The sequence below is a fragment of the Maylandia zebra genome, linkage group LG16 (genome assembly GCF_041146795.1).
Source record: "Maylandia zebra isolate NMK-2024a linkage group LG16, Mzebra_GT3a, whole genome shotgun sequence".
NCBI classification, from domain to species: domain Eukaryota; kingdom Metazoa; phylum Chordata; class Actinopteri; order Cichliformes; family Cichlidae; genus Maylandia; species Maylandia zebra.
In genome coordinates this window covers 19,209,094-19,229,388 of record NC_135182.1, presented here as the reverse complement: position 1 = coordinate 19,229,388, position 20,295 = coordinate 19,209,094, and the positions used below count along the sequence as shown (strand labels likewise).

Genomic DNA, 20,295 nt, shown 5'->3' with positions numbered 1-20,295 from the left:
AACACATATTTGCTATAGGAATGCATAATGTTCTTAGTGAAGTCAAACAGTATTTGTATGTGGATATTTCCCACCAAACTCTGTGGTTCTCCTTAATTCAGTGGTCTTTTAGTGTTGCTTAGCTCAGTGTCTTAGGTTTACAACCCACAGTGTTACTGTTAAGTCTCACTGCTTTCATCAATCTCTTTCCAAACGCAGCAAGCAGTTGTTTAGAATCAAAAAAGCTCCAGCCTGCAAAAAACAAAACTGCTAATAGGCTTTGCAAACACAAAAATTTAAGTTTTCTACTAATAAATAACACTGAACATCAGACCATTTCTCCCTTTATGACCAAAACCGAAGCGTTCACTTTATTTGTTCTTTAGTTTAGTTTAGCCTCTTTAAATACATAATAATAAAATAATCCTGACAAGATAAAGCTCCCACACTGCGTTGGCACCATAAAAAGCATCTTTAAATTTTTTGATTTTCATTTGTATTCATAAACACATAAAAACATTACATCATTTGATGCAACTTCAGATTTTGTGTGTCCACAGAGATGTACATATGAAATACAGTAAAACCGCTGTCACTTCACTAATAACCCTGAAATTGCCTCTCACACTTCGGGGCCAGAAAACTGTGGAGCAGTTGATGCTTTAACATCTGCAGCACTGAAACCTCTGCCAGTTCATCTTACTGGCTGACCTACTGGAAATTAGTTGGGCAGATGAAAAAAGATTGGAGAGGCTTTCAAGCCAAAGGGAACTTTGACTCCCTAAGGACAGGAAATGAGAGACAGGTGACAGCAAGAGTGAGTGAAAATAGGTCAGAGATTGGTAGCATGAAAGCAGTTTGGTTAAAGACATTTTGTGTGCTTTAGCAATTCACCGAATAGCCACAGTTATGCTCTCTCTTGCACACACTGCATTCTGTGCCCTCTACTTTACACACAGCTTCCCATATTCATCCTTAAACCGCCCTGTATGTGTTCTTCAATTAAATAAAATCCATGTTTCAAATCATTTTCATTGCTCCAAATATTCATGATTGGTCATAAAAGGACAATTAAAGTAAAACATAATATCAACTTTATGTTAAAGGTTTTTATGATTATGTCTTTACTTTTAAACACAAAGCAATAGACCAAGCAGTGTCTGTAAAACACAATACTGTTGGACCCACATCTGTTTGTTTTCAGCGCTAAAATAACATATCTATAATATGGCCGTAAATAAGCTAAGATCGTTTCAGGTCTAAAAATAAACAGTACAGTATATCAAGCAAACTAGATATTGTATTGCAATCTTAAAAAGACACTGAATTCAGTCGATGTCTCACTTCACAAGCCACATAGTCAGCAAGTGTTCCAGCACTAAAGATTGTGATCAAGCTCCTTGAGAAAACTCCTCCTCAACCTGCTCAGAAAATTAATTGTTTTTCATGGCTGATTCAAAAGTGCATTAGCATAAATTGACAGCTGTGGTGTGCAATATGCATGCGTAAAATTGGAGTTCATACTCCGGTCGGGCATGATCCTTGAGATAGAGCCATAGTTAACAGGCAGAGGTCAGCTGAAGGAACAGACCCCGACTGGAGTGAATGTCAGCAGTGAACTGCAGCCTCAGCAGCATGGCTCACACTGGCTTTTTTGTGTCTGTTAGCAGAATTAAACAATCCCCGGAGACATAACATCAACACACACACACAGGGTCCCTTCTGAATATTCAATTAGCCCTATAGGTACTAAGAGGAGCCAGCTAGGTTTCTCTAAAATAATTCAGACTGATAACCATGAAAGCAGTACCTCTACAGACCTGTTCAGGTTAGGATTTAGACATAAATCACATTGGTATCTGCTAAATTGTGGCCTTCATGAGAGCCACACATGGCTCCGGGTTAGGAACTGCTATCAGGACAAGAGTTTGTGCTCAGGATAGTGAGCTGGGGGGTATTAAACACTGATAAAAAATAAAAATAAAAAAGAAGGGAAAAACCCACCTCCATGAAAAATGACTCATACTCAAGTGCTCACATTCTCTTTGTCTGTTATCCTTGACAAATTTACTACAAAAATTTCACCAGGGAATTAAAATAATTTAAGTGGGTACAAAAAGGCTCCCATCCCATTTTGACCCTCAAGGAAACATGGCATTTGGAATTTTTAATTATTATCATTATTATTTTTTGTCTTGTCTTCAATTTAATTTGGCATTCAAGCACAAGGAGGGCACAATGGAAGAGTGAATGAATGTCTTCCTGAGTATTGGGTTCTGTGTCATCTCTACTCATGCAGCGGACAGTGAGGGCAAGACCGTTCACAATAAAATGCAATAAACCTGGACTGAAAAATACCTCTTTAATGGGTTAAGGGGCTAGTAAAAAATTCTATCATTTCTTTCCATAAATGAGGTGATAGGGAAAAAAAGAGGGGCTGAACTCTGAATACAGATTAAGAAGGTCTACAAGATGAACAACGCAATCAAGCAAGAAGACAAAAAGCCTGGTATATCCAGGAGAGAGAGCTTTTGTACTGCGGGGATTAGGTGCAAACTGCAAAGCGATATGTTAATTTCCAATTGCTTTATTTCACAAACAGCAGGTATTCACTCATTTCCCATTCTAATAGTAACAACATTTGATAACTTGAATGCCATCCTCGAATAATCAAATCATGCTATTGCCATACTATAACTATGTCATACTATATTAAAATCACATTTGCATTTGTAGAAATAAGGAAACTTCCTTTCCAGGCACAATGCAAATTAGCAAAAGTCCTTTGGAATCATAGTTTTACAATGAAGTTAAAAACACTGTTATTAATGCTTACCAAAGAAAACCACAGAGCCATTTTTCATCCAAGATAGTTTCTGACAAGTTGTGCAAATGTCAAAGTTATAAAACGAGTGATAGCATTCAAAAGAAGAGTCAAAACCCACCAAGGTCATGGGATTCATCCTCTGGAAACGGCTACTGTCAAAATGTATTAACATCTAGTAATTTTTAGGCTAGATATTTCGGTCTATACGAGGAACAAGCCAACATGCTTGTATGACAAAAAGAAAAAAAAAATAGTTATACGACTTTATTGTGAGTACTCTTTCTGGTGTTTTATTTTAATTTCCATAGCTATAGTTGGATCTCAAAGTCTGGACAAAAACTTAAATGCACTGGTTGCTTTTTACCCAACAGTCCACAGTCACACAGCATTCTGTGTCTAATAAAGGTATAGGACTTTCTCGACATCAACTTAAATAGAGGTTGCTAGAGCAATCTGCACGGACTGACAAGCAGAAATGCATCTTTGAGTTCATGTCCTCTCTGGATGCTTCCCATTTATCTTGTCTGTCAAGTAGAGAGGACATGATAATGAAAGATGAACACTCCAGTGAATGGCTCCCTCTGCCAGCCTACCATACAATGCCAAATAATGGAAACTCTGCTCAATGACCAGAAGTCTGCTAGATCTTGGAACCCTAGGACAAGTGGAGCGCTCACTCAGTTGATATCAGTTAACACAGTACTTATTTATAGCAATGGGGTTTAGGTAAAAGAAAACGTTGCAGAACAAGACACCAAAAAAAATAAATAAAACCCAATATTGTCTTAATTTTGTGAAAACTAAGAACATTAAGGGGCGCATGCTTCTTCAGATTTGGAGTCATTAATTTGCATGTCTCCAGTTTAAATGTGTTACATTTGTACAGTACAGGGCCACTTACACTGACCAGCAAACACTTAAATGCACAGCTACCTCCCTCTGCTGGAGGATGGTAAAACTGCAAACTCTACTTTAACTCCCCAAATAATAAAAATCCAACAAATATCAAAACACTATGACAGCAGACACCACTTCCATGTTAAGACTCAGCAAAACGAGGAAGATTATTTAAAAGTTGTAAAGTTTGTCTCTTAAGTGTCCAATTTTTATTAAAGAGGTTACTGGTTTCACCTAGTTTTCCATTTAATAAGGTAGATACAACTACGTACTCTGGATTTGCATGAACCCTTAAACGCCTGAACCATGAAGTAATTGCCAGAATTGCATTTTTTCTTTTTATTGAGAAACTTTAGGGTTTGTGGAAGCTTCTGGCAATTATAAGTATACATACTTTTGCTGCATGGCATGTTCGCGCAATTACTCAAGACTGTTTAAAAAATAAAAAAATAAATAAAAAAAAAAAATTATAATTTTTTTTAATTTATTTTTAACTTAAGAATCTCAAGAACGCAAGCGTGATAAGCATGTCATTACAGGGCTGACTTGATTGTTTTACTTCATATAAAACAGATTGCATAACGACCACAAATCAGTGGGCAAAGGACAAATATTAAGTTCAAGTTTTGGGAAGTTTGTAAGGCAATGCAATTTTACATCTATTTACATATTTGTCCAAACAAGTAGACATCTAAAACTACTTTGTGTGTACCCCTCTGTATGCATGGTAAGTGTACATATAGACAAACTTGCTCCATGCTTTTGCAAGCATGTCTGGAGTTAATGCAGCTGCTCCTGTTATACAACCTACTGGCAACTGCGTGAAACACATGAAACCCCTTTTTCCTGACAGTGTGTGTAGCGATCATCACCGGAGGACCCTTGTGGGATTAAATCACTTTGAAATTGGTACACCCTGCAGTTAAGACGTGCCATGAAGCAAAAACTCATTTTGAAGGCAAGTTTTCAAACTAACAATGAATTACATATTTGAAGAAAAACTTGAACAAAGGAGTCATTTAAGTATTTATTCATAAATTATTGTATTTACATTGCATACAGTAAATATTTCCTTAGATATATGACAAGGTGCTCTAAGCAAGAAATTTCCTCAACTCTCAAGTGACCTACATTTAAAAGCTTGTTAGGAATAGGTGCGCATAGAAAACAAAACAAAAAAAACAGATTATAATCAAATTCAGATTTTAAGAAAGTATCCTGGGAGAACTTGCAGAACAATTCCCAGTGTCCTCAACAGGCCGGGACAAGTGCAATACCACACAAGCACAGAGCATTGCCACTTCTCCCAACCTGCACAGAAAGGGATCACTTCTGATAGATTATTTTCAGTTCTATGATCAGTTTTGCATGGATTTGCACAGCAGTACATTTAAAAGCTGAAAGCAAACCAGCAAAACTAACCAGAGACCCACGTGCATAAGCTACCCCTGCAGTTTTCCCAAGACGACGTAGTCTAGGAGTACTTGAAGTGCTCACATTGCAGTAGAATTTAAACAGTAAGAAGACTACCTGCACTATAAGCACTTTAATACTACTGAAACCTTGTCTTTACATTATTGACAGAGGTGCACTGGAAACCAGACTGTGACTGTTCTTTCATAGACGATGCGCAAAGAGGATTTGGATGGAAACGCAGGCCACCATCAGTTTTGCATAGATTTGCACAACTTATTTCTTCTTGCAGCGCAACTACGCAAAACTAACGGAGGACAGCCACAATTAAGATTAAGAGTGTCCATGCAAATATACTTCAAAAAACCCAAACTCTCACTCTCACATGTATGCATACAGAGATACATGGCAGATGAGAGTCCCAGCCCCTTATGCCAGAAGGAGCACTTAGGGCAGTAGGTGCTAGTCTACTTCACTATCTGCACTAGATGCACCTTAGCATAAGTACTAGTAGTAGTCACATTTTGCCAGGTAACAATTTTTTAAGACTCCTCTCCTCATACATAAAGTCAAATAAAAATACAAAAACAAATCAGCAGCTGCTCCAATTCTGTGCACTTTTCCACAGTGACAGGATATACAACATCTAACAACCATTTAGCATGTTTGCTTCTTACACAGCTGCTTTGCTCCAGAACATCAGGGGGCTGAGCCTCACAGCAAGACGACAAGGTCTTGCCAGATGTCTATTTACAAGTGTATGTGGATTCAGTCTACTTAGGACTTGCAACATAAAGGCTGTGTTTATGAACAAGTCAGCTTCCTTCAGTTAATATTATCAGAAGAGTGCTGAAAGTGCCTTCACTGCAGTAGAATTGAACAAAACTACCTGCACTGTAAGCACTTTGGCACTACAGTGACTGTAAACTGCTCGTGTGACGTTCTCCTCACAGACTGCATTACTGTGCCTTTAAAGCCACAGTGACGACTGCCCAGGAGACAGATGTGAATGGGGTTCTGTAGGGATAAATAAGATGTAGCATTAACAGTAGGAATAACAAAAAAGATACACAAAGACATTGTACAAGAAAGTTTATACCCAACTCAAGCCTAACATTTATCAGTTTGTGGTTTACCAAATGTTAGAGGTTAGCTGCAGTTTGACAAGTTTTGACGTAGGTAATTTTCTCTAATAAAAATTCAAAAGATCAAACTCAGTATACAGTAACGATCTCATACATCTGCAGAGTCTTGACAAAGTTGAACGGGCAAAGAGTACTGTGATTAGTATGAACTCACTCAGAAAAGACCATTTCCCTCCCAACTAGAATGGTCCTTGTAAGGCTAAACTTCATGACGATTTTTAGTGGTCAAGATATTATAAACCCTTTTAGGCATCAAGTTTTTTTAAGTTGCTGGAGAAATCATTAATTTAATTACACAAATACATGCACATTTATTGAGTGCTTAAATTGTCCTTGCAAATCCTGGACAATTATTTGCCATCTCTGCACATATTTTGAGGTTCCATGAAAGACTTTCCCCCCTCTGTATGCACACCCCACTCACTTTCAATCGTTGCATTCATATAACGTTCAGGACATTCTGCAAAAACTGTTATTCAAGAGTAGCTATACACCATGCGTCCGTTTACAACCCCCCCCCAAACCCAAAACTCTGTTCCAATTAATCTCAAGCAGCCAAGCTTCCCGCATGGCAATCGAGATGATAGCGTCAGAGACGCCAATAACCTCGAACACCTTAAAGCTAAATGATAAACCAGGAGTCTGAACCGGGACTGTTCATGGATACCAACACTTGTACTCCAGCCACATTTCTGTACCCCTCCCCCACCCGCTAACATGGCGCCCAGGAGTCCACAGTTTAAAAAAAAAAAAAAAAAAAAACCCTAATAGCCACTGCAAGAACAGCACATGGGACTACATCGACGATGTTACAGTGTCCGTGCACACACACGCAGCTAAAACTGGCCGCACGTGAGGCGTTCGCTTATAATGACTAGTCTGTGGACCACGCGTGAGACCGCAACTGCTCCAAACTTAAAACGCAGAATCCACCACACAAGCTAGTAGTTACGCGAGGGCTCCATCAAAACAGTCTGCTGTAAGCATGCGCTAGCCAAACAGGCTAACGCGTGCAGCTTGCTACAGTGTGTTTAGTTGTTTAGATAATTATCCAATTAAAGTTTGTTCACCTATCAGTATTCCTTAAAGACAACACTTAATCCAATACCCTAGTAATCTCATGAAGTATGCTGGTAATGTTTGGATATTAGCTTCCACTCCCCATCCACTTCTAAGCATTGTATTGCCCCTTGTCTTAGCCAACTTAGTTGTTTCAGTATGGCTAACTCACACATGCTAATTAGAGATCAGTACACGTGCTCCCAGGTGCTTGTAAACGCCGACAGCGGCATTTGAATAAACATAATAGAGCCCGCGCAGCTAGTGACAATTATGTTATTATTATAAAATCACAATGTTTTTGTTGGCATATTAGCGTTAGCCGCTAACTCGGCAGCTCGCGGGATAGCAAAGGCGCGCGGCCTGCTAGAACCCCATGTGCTGCTGCTGCTGCTTTGTTCTGGAGGCACTTTTAAATGTACACCACTGCAACCCGAAATGACTGAAAACTTAAAAATTCTACAAACAGACGGCTGACAGCGCGGGCACGTGAGTCTACAACTTGGGGCTTTTGCCAAAATTTGTAGCGGTTATTTAATTTTATCGTTTTACGAGTGTGGACCACTTCCCCGAGGTACCGACAAGAGGTGCAACAGCAGCGGCAACACATGCTTTTCAAATCTCCCTCATTCTCCTGCCATGGAGGAGAGGTTGCCATGCGCTCCTACAACATTTGTTTTTAAAAATGCGGAAACTTGACCATTAAAACGCTTTCTTCTCCCCTCCTCGCATATACGTTAGAGCGCACACACGTACCGAAGTCAACCCAGCGAATTTCACTTTCCCGACGTTTACCGCATCTCCCAAAAAAAGGCTAACAACAGGTTTCTTGCCAACAACACGCGCCTTATAAGACACTAAAAAAATCCACCATCTTCACTCACTTGTTCAGACTTACCGTTTACCCAGTTTCTTGGACATCTGCAAAATTTAAAAAAAAGAACACAGATTAAACATCGGCTAAGACGTGTAACCCCCTCCAAAAAGTGCACAACCATGTGCTACTATTATGATTTGCTAGGATTTTGGGAATCGTAGTAAGATTGCGAAAGTGGCGCGAGTAGACTCTCCTTTTAACCATGTGGTGAATGAAGGGCGGTTCCCAGCCAGCGTAGCGGAGCCTCAACTCCTTCATTAGCATAAATCCTCTACTTCCTCTCCAAGTGGGACTCTGAAGTTTCCTCACTTAATTCGTATATTGTAGCTATACATACAAAGGTGGTCACATAGATAAGCCGTTTCAATAGGGGAAAATATATCAAATTGCCTCCCATTATAATCACTGGACGGGACGCCTTAAGGCTCTCTAAGTTGATTTTGGTGATGTTTACACGTGGAATAAAAATGTTTTATGAAATTTAATACATTCTTAAAATAATTCGATCTAACGAAAAATAAATGTTTTCTATTTGTTTAAACTGGATGATAGTATACGTCTGTGTGCTAAATCTGTTTACTACATAAAACGTATTATTTGGGGAATTTTCTGGGATGGCTTTTCAGATTTGTAGCTGACCAGAATTTGACGCAGTGTAACCAAAACAGAACCTTAGAAATTAAACGAATAATAATGATGATACAATTTTTCGACTTTCTATGTTTTAGTTTTTTTTTGTTTTGTTTTTTATTTGCCATTATTTACAATATTAGATAAATTAAAAAAATATTATAATAGATTTTTATCTTTAGTTTAATGAAAGACTATACCACCATGCTTCTGTATACAATTGAACTGTAACATTTAGTAACATAAAAATATTCACTAATGTCAGCAACAAGTTTTACAAAGGGAATCCAAAGGCCACCTACATGGCTCAGTGTCTTTTGCTGAAAGGACATAAGAAGTGTTCCCAGCAGAAATGAGAGAATTGTCTTGCACATAGGTCAGTGTAGTTCACCTCTAACCCCTGGATTCATTCATGTGTGAAGTCACACAATGGAGGCACAGATTTTGAAGTTGCCTTTTCTGCTCAAACAGAAGAGAAATGCAAATGTTAATTTCAGTGACAGAAAGCATTGCATTGAAAACATATGAACGATTATGATGTTGCACTTTAATGAAAAAAACAACAACAAATAAAATAGATACAATAACTATTTCAAAGAAGTCTCACTTCAACTGTTATTTCTGTGACATATTTAACATTTCCTAAAATTCACTTTGAGGATTCAAAAAACAAACAAGCAAACAAAAACATGGGGTGGCAACATTACAAATCAATCTTTTATTTTGCTAACAGTGTTTTTTTGCAGGCATAGAATGGATGCAGCATATAGTGGAAATCTTCAAAAACTAACAACAGCAACAACTGTTGTTTAAAATCGAGGTGTTTGAAGAGAATATGTAGAATCTCATGTGGTAAAAATGTGACAGTGAGCTTGCCTAAGTGTGATAAAACTAAACTAAAACACTTAGAATTTACTCACCACAATTTTATAATTAAACTGAATCTTAGACAGTTTTAGTGTTAGGAATGAATCTTTCACAGAAACAAGTTGTGTTGCATTTAAGAGAAAGAAAAACATCAAAACCAGATATTTTTCTATTCAACCAACTTTTATGTTTTTGTTTTTTTTAAATCAAATTGATTAGATTGGTCATTTTCATTATCTGTAAAACGCAAACAATTCAAGTTAACTGAACATGAATTGTTTGCTGTTTTAAAATAAATTAACAAATTTATTAATAAAAGAATAAAAATTTGAAACAACAGTAAGGAGGAGCAAGACAGGATCTATAGAGTGAAAAAACTTAAAGACTTCAAATGGCAGCAAGTGTCTGGGCCCTTACATATCTTCTGATATACAACTTGTTTTAGACTTGGGCAGTACATTTTGGAATTAAGAAATTATTATGTGTAGAAATATTAGAATAAACACACTTGAATAAAATATGGAACATCTAAACAGGGCAATAATAATTAACGTGGGTCATACCTAAATGAACAGAAAGGGAAAAAGAAAAGAAAAAAATTGATAGATTTTAAAAATAAAACATGTTTTACAGTATAACCTAGTTTGATAGCTCAGCTTCTCACACAACAAATACGAAAAAGAGTTACCCCTTTTTTCTTAATATTTTGCTTCCAATGAATTAAATGCCAGGTTTTCTGAAGATATGCTAAAATTTTTCTTTGAACATTGGATGTTTTTATTCATTTTCAGTTCCGTCCTGAATCGTTCCAACATAAAAAAAAAAGTTACCAAACTCTAAGGCTGAAGCAGTTTTGTATCTACAAAAAACAGACAACTTAGCAAAGAACTTTTAAATTGTTTTTCTGCATCTTCTTTACTAGAAGCCTGTCAAAAAACACAGAATGTGTTCCCATTTTTTTTGTTGAATTATAAATATGAAAAAAATCTATAAATAATATCTGCCATATAAAAACATAAAATATAAAATAGTATTTTTGCACTAACAAGTTGACTCCCAAAGAGCTTGGAACACAAAAGAAGAAGTGGCAGGCCTTAAAAATGTTAGAGCAGATGAACAGTACATGAAAGTTATGTAATTAACAAATAAGAAAAAAAAATAGTCCAAGTTATGTTGACGCATAAAGTTAGTCTTACCAAATACTGACTTTCAAGCTCTTTCCCATTTCCTAGCAACGAATTAAAAAACAAGGTAGCTCAAGACCTTTGCACAGTACTGTAACCATTGAATCAACATAAAATATAAAAGTAATTATCACAAAAATTGTTGTATATCTATATTGTTTCTTAGTTCCAGAATCACATTTATTTATGTACTACTGGGTACTGATGTAAAATAAGATTTAAACATGAATGGTTTTTATGGTATGCGAACATCTTAGGTCAGGTAGGGTGTTTTTTTGTTTTAATCAAATGTGATGATTATTATTAATTAGTTTCAGTTAACACAACTTGTGTTATTGCTGATGTGTTCTCATTGCGGCTCGTTGAATGAGTAGTTTTGAACCTACCCAGCTGCCATAGGTCACACGCTGCTCTCCACGGAAGTTAGATCAACCTGCCATAATAATATCATACAGTCAGACACGGTACTTTTACAGGCAATTATTATTAAATCTAAGGATTAAATTAAAATGCGGCGTGCTAATACAGTGCTCTATATTTCAAATTGATGTATTAATTTGTTTTAGAATATGTATGCGTATAACAATGTAGCTGATAATGTAAAGTTTATTTTATTTTGAAAATCAAATTCACGAGTTCCGGTGGGGTTGCCGTAGGTCTGTCAGAAGAGTCGTTCTAACAGACTAATGCTGTGTGTTCCTGCCATGATTTCTTGAGGTTTCTCACCGTTGCACGTGTTGCTTTTGGATCGTAAAAGGTCAGTTCAACGATCTGGTTAAAATACATACAGATTTGTGCACTTTTAGTTTAGTGTAGTTTAAATTAGCATCGTGTTTCCTGCTGTCTCATTCTAAAACGTGTCCGACCTCTGTTGGTTTACAGATGGACAGACTACTTTAACATGTAAATCTCTAAATAATTTAGGTTTATCGTTTAGTTTAAACTGTAATTTTAAGAGAGAAATATCATGTATTGTAGTCAGTCTCGGAAAGAGCTACAAAGTGCATTATTATAGCCACCATAACAAAAAAATAGTGTATGTCACGATTGACAAGCAGCTTTATGTTTGTGTCTAAAGTTTCAACCTTTAAAAACTAACAAGGAAGCTCATCTGTATGAATCTGTATCTTTTTAATTGTGGTTTTAATACAAACAATGTATAATTTATTCATTTGTAAGATATGTTTTTGCTTGGCACATTACTTGACTTGGCACATGACTTTTGTTTTGCTGTATTTTGCTATGTTTTCTAGTGTGGTACACCCATGGCTACCTGTGTGGTGTGTCGCTGGATGCCCAGGCTACGCCACCTCCCAGGCCTGAGAAAAGGCTTTGCCAGGGCTCAGCATGCGTATATCAAACCAGAGGATGAAGCTGATGATCTGGAGGAAAAGAGAATCTTGTCGCAGCACAATGAAGTATGTTTAGAAGGTTACAGGCTCCGTTACAGCCCTTCTTCATATCATCACTCTGCATTGAACTCTGCAGCCTCCCATAGCCAAACAGACAACGATGAAGATGAGCAGTGTCTACCCACTCTCGCACCTTCTTTCTGGCAACGGAGCAATCGCTACAGTGTGAGTTGCTCACGACACCTCTCCAGCTCAAAGAACACTCTTCTGGACTTGGCTTTCAATAAAAGCTCTGAACCGGAGATCCCCTCAGCGTCCTCTTACCAGAGAAAGCCTGTACTACCAGATGTTAAAGTAGAGACGCGTGCCTTCCACAAATGCAGACCAGAGTATGCCTCAATGAGCCTAGACCTTAACCAAAGACCTCACCCACTCAAATGGGAGGAGGCAATGCAGCTGCTCCAAAAAGTGGCTGTTTTAAAGGGCAGCATGAAAGCATCTGATGTGTCTCAGTTTCTTATGGAGCTCAGTCGATTGCACCCAGACAAGATGCCGTTAGTGAGGAGTGACCAGCGCTTCATCATGCTCCTCCGATATTCCGTGGAACACCTTCGCTACTTTACTCAACTTCAGCTGCTGGAGGTGCTGCAGTCGTTTGTGTGGCTGGGCATGCCCTCTGCCCACACTGTACTCGAACTGTACGAGACTGAGCTGAGTCGCCGGTCCAGTCAGATGACTTTGCATCAGTTGATTTTAGCTGCTGATTTGTGGCGCTGTATAGGGAAGCAGGCACCTCAGTTCCTACTGCACCTCTATGACTCTGTTCGTCTGCATCTGGGACAATTGGGCGTGCCCGAGCTGGTCCAACTGTTGTATATATTGGGAGAGGGTAGGCAGTGTCCAAAAGACTTGATCCGTCCTCTGGAGCAGCTTCTCATGCATCATTTGCTACAATTGCGACCTGAGGAGGTTGGTGTTATATGCTTAGGACTCTTTAAATCCCAAACTTCAATATCTGAGAGTGCAGTGACTCGCATTGTCGATAAGGCACTCTCTTTTGTGAAGGAGATGAGCGACTTTGCCATGGTGAATGTGTTGAAGTACTTGCGTTTCAGTTATTTATATCACAGGGCATGGCTGGAGGCCATGGCAGAGGAAGTTCCTAAGCGTGCCCACAGAATGGGTGTCAAGGGGCTAATGCACGTGGCACTGACCTGTTCTGCTCTTCATTACAGTAATGACAGTATCCTTACTGCTGTCGCTGACAGAGTACCCTTGCTAGTGCCACACTGCAGAAGTAAAGACTCATGCAAACTCTTGTGGGCTTATGGCACATTAGGGTTTCTCCCATCACGGAGTCCAAGCTTCTATCCAAGTCTTACAGAATCCCTGAGGCAAAGGAAAGCTGAATTTCAACGATACCCAGAGCATCTGCTCACTGGTCTTTTAGGCTTGGCCTTTGTCTCACAGTTCCCAGAGGACCTAATTGCATTAGCCTTGAGCCCTGATTTTATCAACTTAGCACTGAAATGCACACAGCTTGAGCTGAAGAAGGATTTGTTCACTTTAGATGGAGTTGTAGCTTTGGAGTTGCCTCAGTGGACTGGCCCTCGACTGAGCAATGAACTTCGAGATGAGGTTACAGAAATGCTGTGGACGTTTGCTCAGTCAGATGTGTGCCAGAAACCTGAGGTTCAGGAGGCAGAATCTGCTCTGAAAGATCTGCTTGGTGGAGAGGAGTTTGTATGTAAAAGAATGATCCTTCCCCATACTCGCTCCATTGACCTGGAAGTGCACCTCAACTCCACTGGGCAGCCTGTACCTGTGAACCAAGCATCTCTAGAACAAAGCCCATCCACATTTCCTTCTAATCAGGGTTGGGGGAAATTAAATGTAGGAGTTACAATAACTGATGAACTTTTAGCACAGTTGATAAATAAAAACAACAACACAAAAGCGCCTTTGGCTCAATCACCTAAAGTGAAGACTACATCTCTTCAAAGATTACGGCCCGATGAAAGTGGGAGACTCTTTGACACAGTGCTAGACTTGACCACTGATATTATAGAAACTCTGACCAAACCCAGTCACCTTGGGTCTTCTCGCAAGGACTCCAATGAGATAGTCAAAATTGCCGTACAGGTCTCGAACAGGAACCACTTCTGCTCCCAGTCACAGCAGCTCCTGGGACTTCATGCCATGAAGAGAAGGCAGTTAAAGATAGCAGGCTATAGGGTTGTAGAGCTTAGTTATCAAGAGTGGTTTCCATTGCTGAGGAAAAGCAGAGCCGAGAAGCTGGCATATCTGCACTGCAAACTCTACGACAATCTATAATGATTCTCAGACCTGTAAGAGACACAGTGAAGTGGAGAAAATGTGGAGTCCGTTGCAAACTATATAACCATCAGGCTTCTGGAAAATCTTTACAGTGTGCAAAATATCTGCACATTGCAGAATAAAAGATGTTTTTTTGTTGAGATTTTTGTAAAAATATATTTTTACATTTACATTTCAAGACTGTAAAAACTTGACATGAAAACTAAAGCATCAGCTTTTCAATGCCTGGCTGTAGTATAAAATACATTTAACATTTGTATGTTCTTGTGTGTTTACTTAAATGTTAAGCTTTTCCTGATTCAAATCAATGATGATAGTCTTTTCAGAGGTCAGTTCTTCTGTCTCAAGTATGAACCTGCCCAGTTTGCACATTAAATATGTCACTGTGAATACAGAATTAAAGGCAATGCTTGTTTAGGAATCTGTATTACGACACCTGGAAAGCCAAAACTTGTTATATAACTTAATAAAGACAGGATTAAAATGGGATGCCACAACCTTTTAGCAAATGAAACCAAAAATAACAGCATTTTATGTCTAACATGTTTTTTCAAATTCAAACATGGATCTGGGTCTTCTTACATTTCCTTAGCAAAGCTGTTCTGCTCATGCAAGCAGCTTGTTTATTCAAGACCATTGTGACAGTGAATTAAAAAGTGTTCAAGGATTCAAGGGTTTTTATTGTCATTTCAACACATCTGTTCACATGAGGTCAAACAGAATTTTAGGTCCCATTTAAAGCCAACAAGAATAAATACACAACAGGAGAAATACATACAAAAACAAATGCTAGAAACATTTACAGTGTAAATTAAGTGGAAACAAAAACATGACAGTAGGAAATTCAGCTATGATTCATTCATCATGTGGGCGATGTAATCATCTTTTGCATCTTTGGTGAGTTTTTTTTAAAGAACGCCTCATGTTGGATATCATTTTCTATAATGTTGTAGTTCAACTTAAAAAAAAAACAACAACTTTAAAGTAAAATTTAAACAAAGTTCAAAAGATTAACAAGACAAACTGGCATCATTAAATGATGATGGACCTAAACTGTCAATAAAATACACTTTACTTTTTGAAAGTGAGTGAAAACCTTGAATGAAATTAACCTGTATGGATAGAACATTAAGTACAGTTATGTAAAAGATGAGTAAGTCAAAATGTATAGCCTTTAGCTGCTCAGCAATTGCTTAAATAACTATGAAATCAACTATATTCACTTGCTTTTAAGCCACGATTTGTGCAACCACCTTCCTGATTGGCTTAAAAACGACATTTTAGAGTAGTAGGATACACCATTCTTAAGCATTTGCCCATTAATATGAAGAATTAATGTAAATCTGGCACTGCTTAGAATTTTCAGCCAGTGTTACCTAATAAATAAGTTTGAGTCTACAAGTCATAAACTAGTCACATAGCCACTAAACCTGGGAAATTATTCCTAATAGAACTCATGTTCTCAAATTCAGCTACTTTTGACTCCTCCGAGCTATCCTAAAATGGCTTTGCTCCGCAGGTCATGTTTGTTATTATGTTTTTTTTTAAGGATGAAAGAAATTGTTAGAACTATTTTCTGTGACACCTTTTCTTGCCTTGTAGCTGTAAACACAAAGTGGTGTAGCAGTAGTACAGAGTTGCTTGCGGAACAGATTTTTTTATTGCAGAGTTTTTACATTCCTGTTTTCTTTGCTTGTAACTCAAGAGTGTGTTTGCTACTGACAGTATGGCATTTCAATGCAATTTCCTAAATCCCACTCATGGAAAAACAGTGTATGCATCACTTTTCACGGTTAAAAATTATTAATAAAACATGATTAAATTGTGAGTATTTTCATATTGGATATATGTTGTACGAATTTGCAAGTTGATTCCTGCAATCTATTGACATGCATGGAAATCAGTGCAATGCCGGAATTTTTGCTTACATATCAGTGTCTAGGAACATGATAAAAAAAAGCTGAAATGAGCCCTTGTGTGGTGAGACTGCAGGTGTGCTGACCATTCTTAAAGTGTTTGTTCCTTCCCGTTCTATCTTTCTTTTTCTTTGTGGCTCCCTGAAAATGTTGTTGGTGCTTTAATCTTGCCAGCTGCCCTAAACAAAAAGCCGCTTCAAGGACTCTTTGTTGGACAGTGCCAAAAAGAAAGGCAAAAAAACCCCACAGCTGGTTGAAATATTTTAACAGTAATAATTCCCAGATGCACTGAGCAGATTTAAAATTGAAGTGTGTGATTATCTGAATTTTTCCGCTTCAGGAATTAAGGGGGAAAACAGAATAAACCTGAAGTGAAGCTCAGGCCACAAGCAAGTGCCCTAATTCCTTTCTCATTCTGTCACATCCTTTAAGTCACTTGCTGGGGAGAGAAGAGTGATATGGGGTGACAGGGGCGGAAATGAGCACTATAAAAGACAAATTCAATCAACTCTACATCTGTCTGCATGTGTGGGAGCACTTGATGATGTCCCAGGAGGAGCTGGAGGACGCAGCAGGCCACTCTTATGCCACTGCCTCCTGCAGGGGGAATTAGAAGTGAATGAATGGAGGGAGAGCATTGTGCTATGCCTGAAACTTGCCAGCAGAGAGCATTCTTCCCTTAGGAAACATCACATTCTGACAGAGTAGCAATCGTGCAATATTTCCATGGCAGCTTGATATTTTTGAGCATTTGAATATTTGCAAGACACTCACATTAAATAAATAATTAAAATACAATGTGTGCATGTCATAAGATCACCGGAAACACAATTTTAAAGTTAAAATAACACACAAGGAAAATGTATTTACATTCGATCAACAGCACATAGTGCTTATAACAATATACCCAATCTACACACCCATCAAAGATAAAAGAAGCACATTCAAAGGGAGTTGCTGTTCTGTCATAAGGTAGAGAGGAGTCAATAAATACCTTCCCTTTTCTTCACAGATCTGAAAAAACTATAAAGAGAATTCACATTTTGGGACTTTCAAGTCAGTGCCATGCCCGCAGCTACAAATTTCACAGTTCTGGGGTTGCAGGAAGCATGCTTTTGAAGTTGATATGATTCAGTTTCTCATTTAGCACCATTTTCTCTGGATTCAAACGTAACTCATTGGATAGTCAAATAAATCCTTTATCCATCTAAGGAGATAACGAAAATAATGTTTTCAGGTTAACCCTAACCAGTGCAAACGTGTTTCAGAAATAGGCGCTCTCTGCCACAGAGACACAGTTTAATAGATTGTGTGGAAAAAGTACAATTATTATCATCTTAGATTGGATGATTATGCACAATGAATTCTGAGTAACAGTCAAAGCAAAGTGATAAAAATTCTCCTATTTCTTTCTTCATATCTCACCAATAACAAGATATTTATTGAGTCATTACCCTGCTATAAACAAAAGTAAGTAAAGAGAGAATAATCATTAGGCTTAGACACTTTTCAAATGCAACCAGTATTTCAGCAGTTAATCGAGGAGGCTCTGGTAGAGTGAATGCTCTCTCAGTAATCCCGTCTTATTTGCATTTCAATTCTTTTCCTTTTCTCAACCTAATCCATTGCAGTCTGAAAGTAGCCTAAGCTCCATCAACATTTCTTAACTTATCTCAACATAGGCATAGTACTCTCTGTCTGCTATAATTCCTTAATTTACCTTTCAGTATAAACAGACAAATCCTAGTGTCACATATTCTTTAAAAATTGATGAATTACCTTACAGTTACTAGCCAAGGGAGAAATCTATTTCATAGACTCGAGTCTTGAATTGGCTCCTTGACATTGTCAAGTGAGGGGAATAGGTGTGGATTAACCAGATATATGCAAATGATTTCCCCTGCGGCGTTATGTCAAATGATCCCCATCACAGTTTTGAAAGGACTAAATACTGCCTGTGTCTTAAGTGTTTCTGTATCACTCTCTCTCACTGTCACTTCCTTTCTGACCTCTTCAGTGTTCAATAGCACGTGTGGCTCCTTGCCTTTAAGATTCCAAACACATAGACTGCGCTTAACCAACTGCTTCAGGAACATGGCTGATAGGGAGTGTTTGCATTCCCCCCTCGTCTCAGCTGCTATTGATAGACCTTAAAAAAAAGTGAACGAGGTGAGGGTTTGCTGCTTGGCTCCACATTTATTAGGAGATAAATGTTTTCGCCTGAAGAACACGGTGAATTTTGTTTGATGTGTGGTGTAATTTTCTTTATTTTCTCTTTATTTTTATTTATTTATTTCGTTTTTATCCCTAAGAAAATAAAGAGAATGTTTTTCATGGGCTATACAAGCTTTAATCCATGCAATTGCACGAGCCAGCACTGGCCCACGGACCATCTTAAATCGTCCCCAGGAATATTCTAAAACTGAAGCAAAACAACCCTCCAAAAAATCTATAAGAAGCCTGATTATGATAAGAAATCCTGAGGCTAATGAATGAGGCTATACTCAAATCCACTCCACTGTTTTTCTCATCCACCTGTGTAGCAGTCAGAGAACTGACAAGATGTAGCCTAATTTAATTGCTGATATAGATGGATGGTTTTTATGTTGTTCAACATTGTTTTATATCGTCATTGTAGCTATATTCCATGTTATGCTCTGTTACACAATGTGTGGCTCTAATTTTACTTTAGCTATGTCAGTATGGCCCTCTGGTAAAATGTATATTTCCCATCTCTGCTTTAGTTTCACATGGACAGAGAAAAATAATCACTAAACAAGAGGTGATACTATTCTGTTTCAGCCTTTGACATGACAAAGCTCTGGGATGCTACGATTTCTATTAGGTCAGTTTCTCATGTATGGTGGTAGCAGTTAGTTGTTCCTTTCCAAAGAAAAAGATTGCAAGTAGCCCAAGAAAAGATCCATCATGACTAGAAGGGCCTTTACAAGGAAACAGTTGAATAAGAGAAGCAAAACAATGATAATATGCAGCTTGGTTATTCAGTTCAAAAGTTCATCGGGAATAAACATTTGCAAATGAAAAACTCCTGTAATTAAAGCATATGATGTTGCAATTAAAATCTCCTTGATCATACAGCAGGGACTATTTTTAGCAAGCTTGTAAAAGCATAAGGTACTGGGGGAAAATGGTTCTTTGTTTCAATGTTAATTAATATTATTTGTCTTCCTCCCTGTGAAAGATAAGTTCAAGATGACACTTGCGCAAACAGAGTTGCATAAGCACAACGCTGTCCCTCTACACTCATCACTTGGTCACACAGATCATTACAGCCCAAAGCAGGATTGATGCAAGCTCACAAAGTCAGTGGAACTGTACAGCAGAGTCACTGTAATACAGTCGCACCATGGCATTTGCAAAGGGGTCATGGCATTATAAAACTTCGTAATCATGCAAATTCTGGCTGGCACGTCACAAAGAATTTCAAGGTCAGTTTTGGTTTACTGCACTGCAACGGCCCTGAAAGTTTTTTTTGTTTTGTTAATAAAGCGATTTCAAATCCCCATTTTAATACCATTTATGTAAACACTGATGAAGATTGCCACTTTATGGGTGTAAAATTGGCTACCCACACACAAATGATTACAACAAAGTGATAGACATAGCCTATATTTTGTGAATGATGTGACAAAAGCCGGTGTCTTTTTTATCAAAAAAGCATGCAGCTCATGGTTTGTTCAAGTTCCTCTAGAAATAAAAATAGTCTTGGAACCACACATGCTCCTAAGTCATCATATATTCAGCAGCTTGTTACCAAGTATGCCTGTCTGCCTTTTGGCACGAAGCAGGTA

The 20,295-nt window shown here is 38.1% G+C and overlaps 1 protein-coding gene and 1 long non-coding RNA gene across 3 annotated transcripts; one reads left to right on the top strand and one right to left on the bottom strand.

The window, feature by feature from the left end:
- Window positions 1-4,717: 4,717 nt before the first annotated feature.
- LOC111500698 (uncharacterized) lies at window positions 4,718-8,401 on the bottom strand. The gene is made up of 2 exons (XR_002721213.3): window positions 8,219-8,401; window positions 4,718-6,133 (listed from the first exon to the last, which is right to left on the bottom strand). It is a non-coding gene; the product is annotated as an uncharacterized LOC111500698 (long non-coding RNA).
- fastkd5 (FAST kinase domains 5) lies at window positions 7,632-15,017 on the top strand. Of its 2 annotated transcripts, none has more exons than XM_004557825.4 (2): window positions 7,632-7,809; window positions 12,132-15,017. In XM_004557825.4, exon 2 carries the CDS (start codon window positions 12,144-12,146, stop codon window positions 14,562-14,564), a length of 2,421 nt encoding a protein of 806 aa, XP_004557882.2. In that variant the 5' UTR covers window positions 7,632-7,809; window positions 12,132-12,143; the 3' UTR covers window positions 14,565-15,017. The 2 variants fall into 2 exon arrangements, with proteins under 2 accessions (XP_004557882.2, XP_004557881.2); XM_004557824.3 differs by lacking the exon at window positions 7,632-7,809 and adding an exon at window positions 11,494-11,635.
- Window positions 15,018-20,295: the final 5,278 nt, after the last annotated feature.

Bases quoted from the DNA above. Each gene is read 5' to 3' on its own strand.
- fastkd5 (XM_004557825.4), top strand. From the start codon at position 12,144: ATGGCTACCTGTGTGGTGTGTCGCTGGATGCCCAGGCTACGCCACCTC.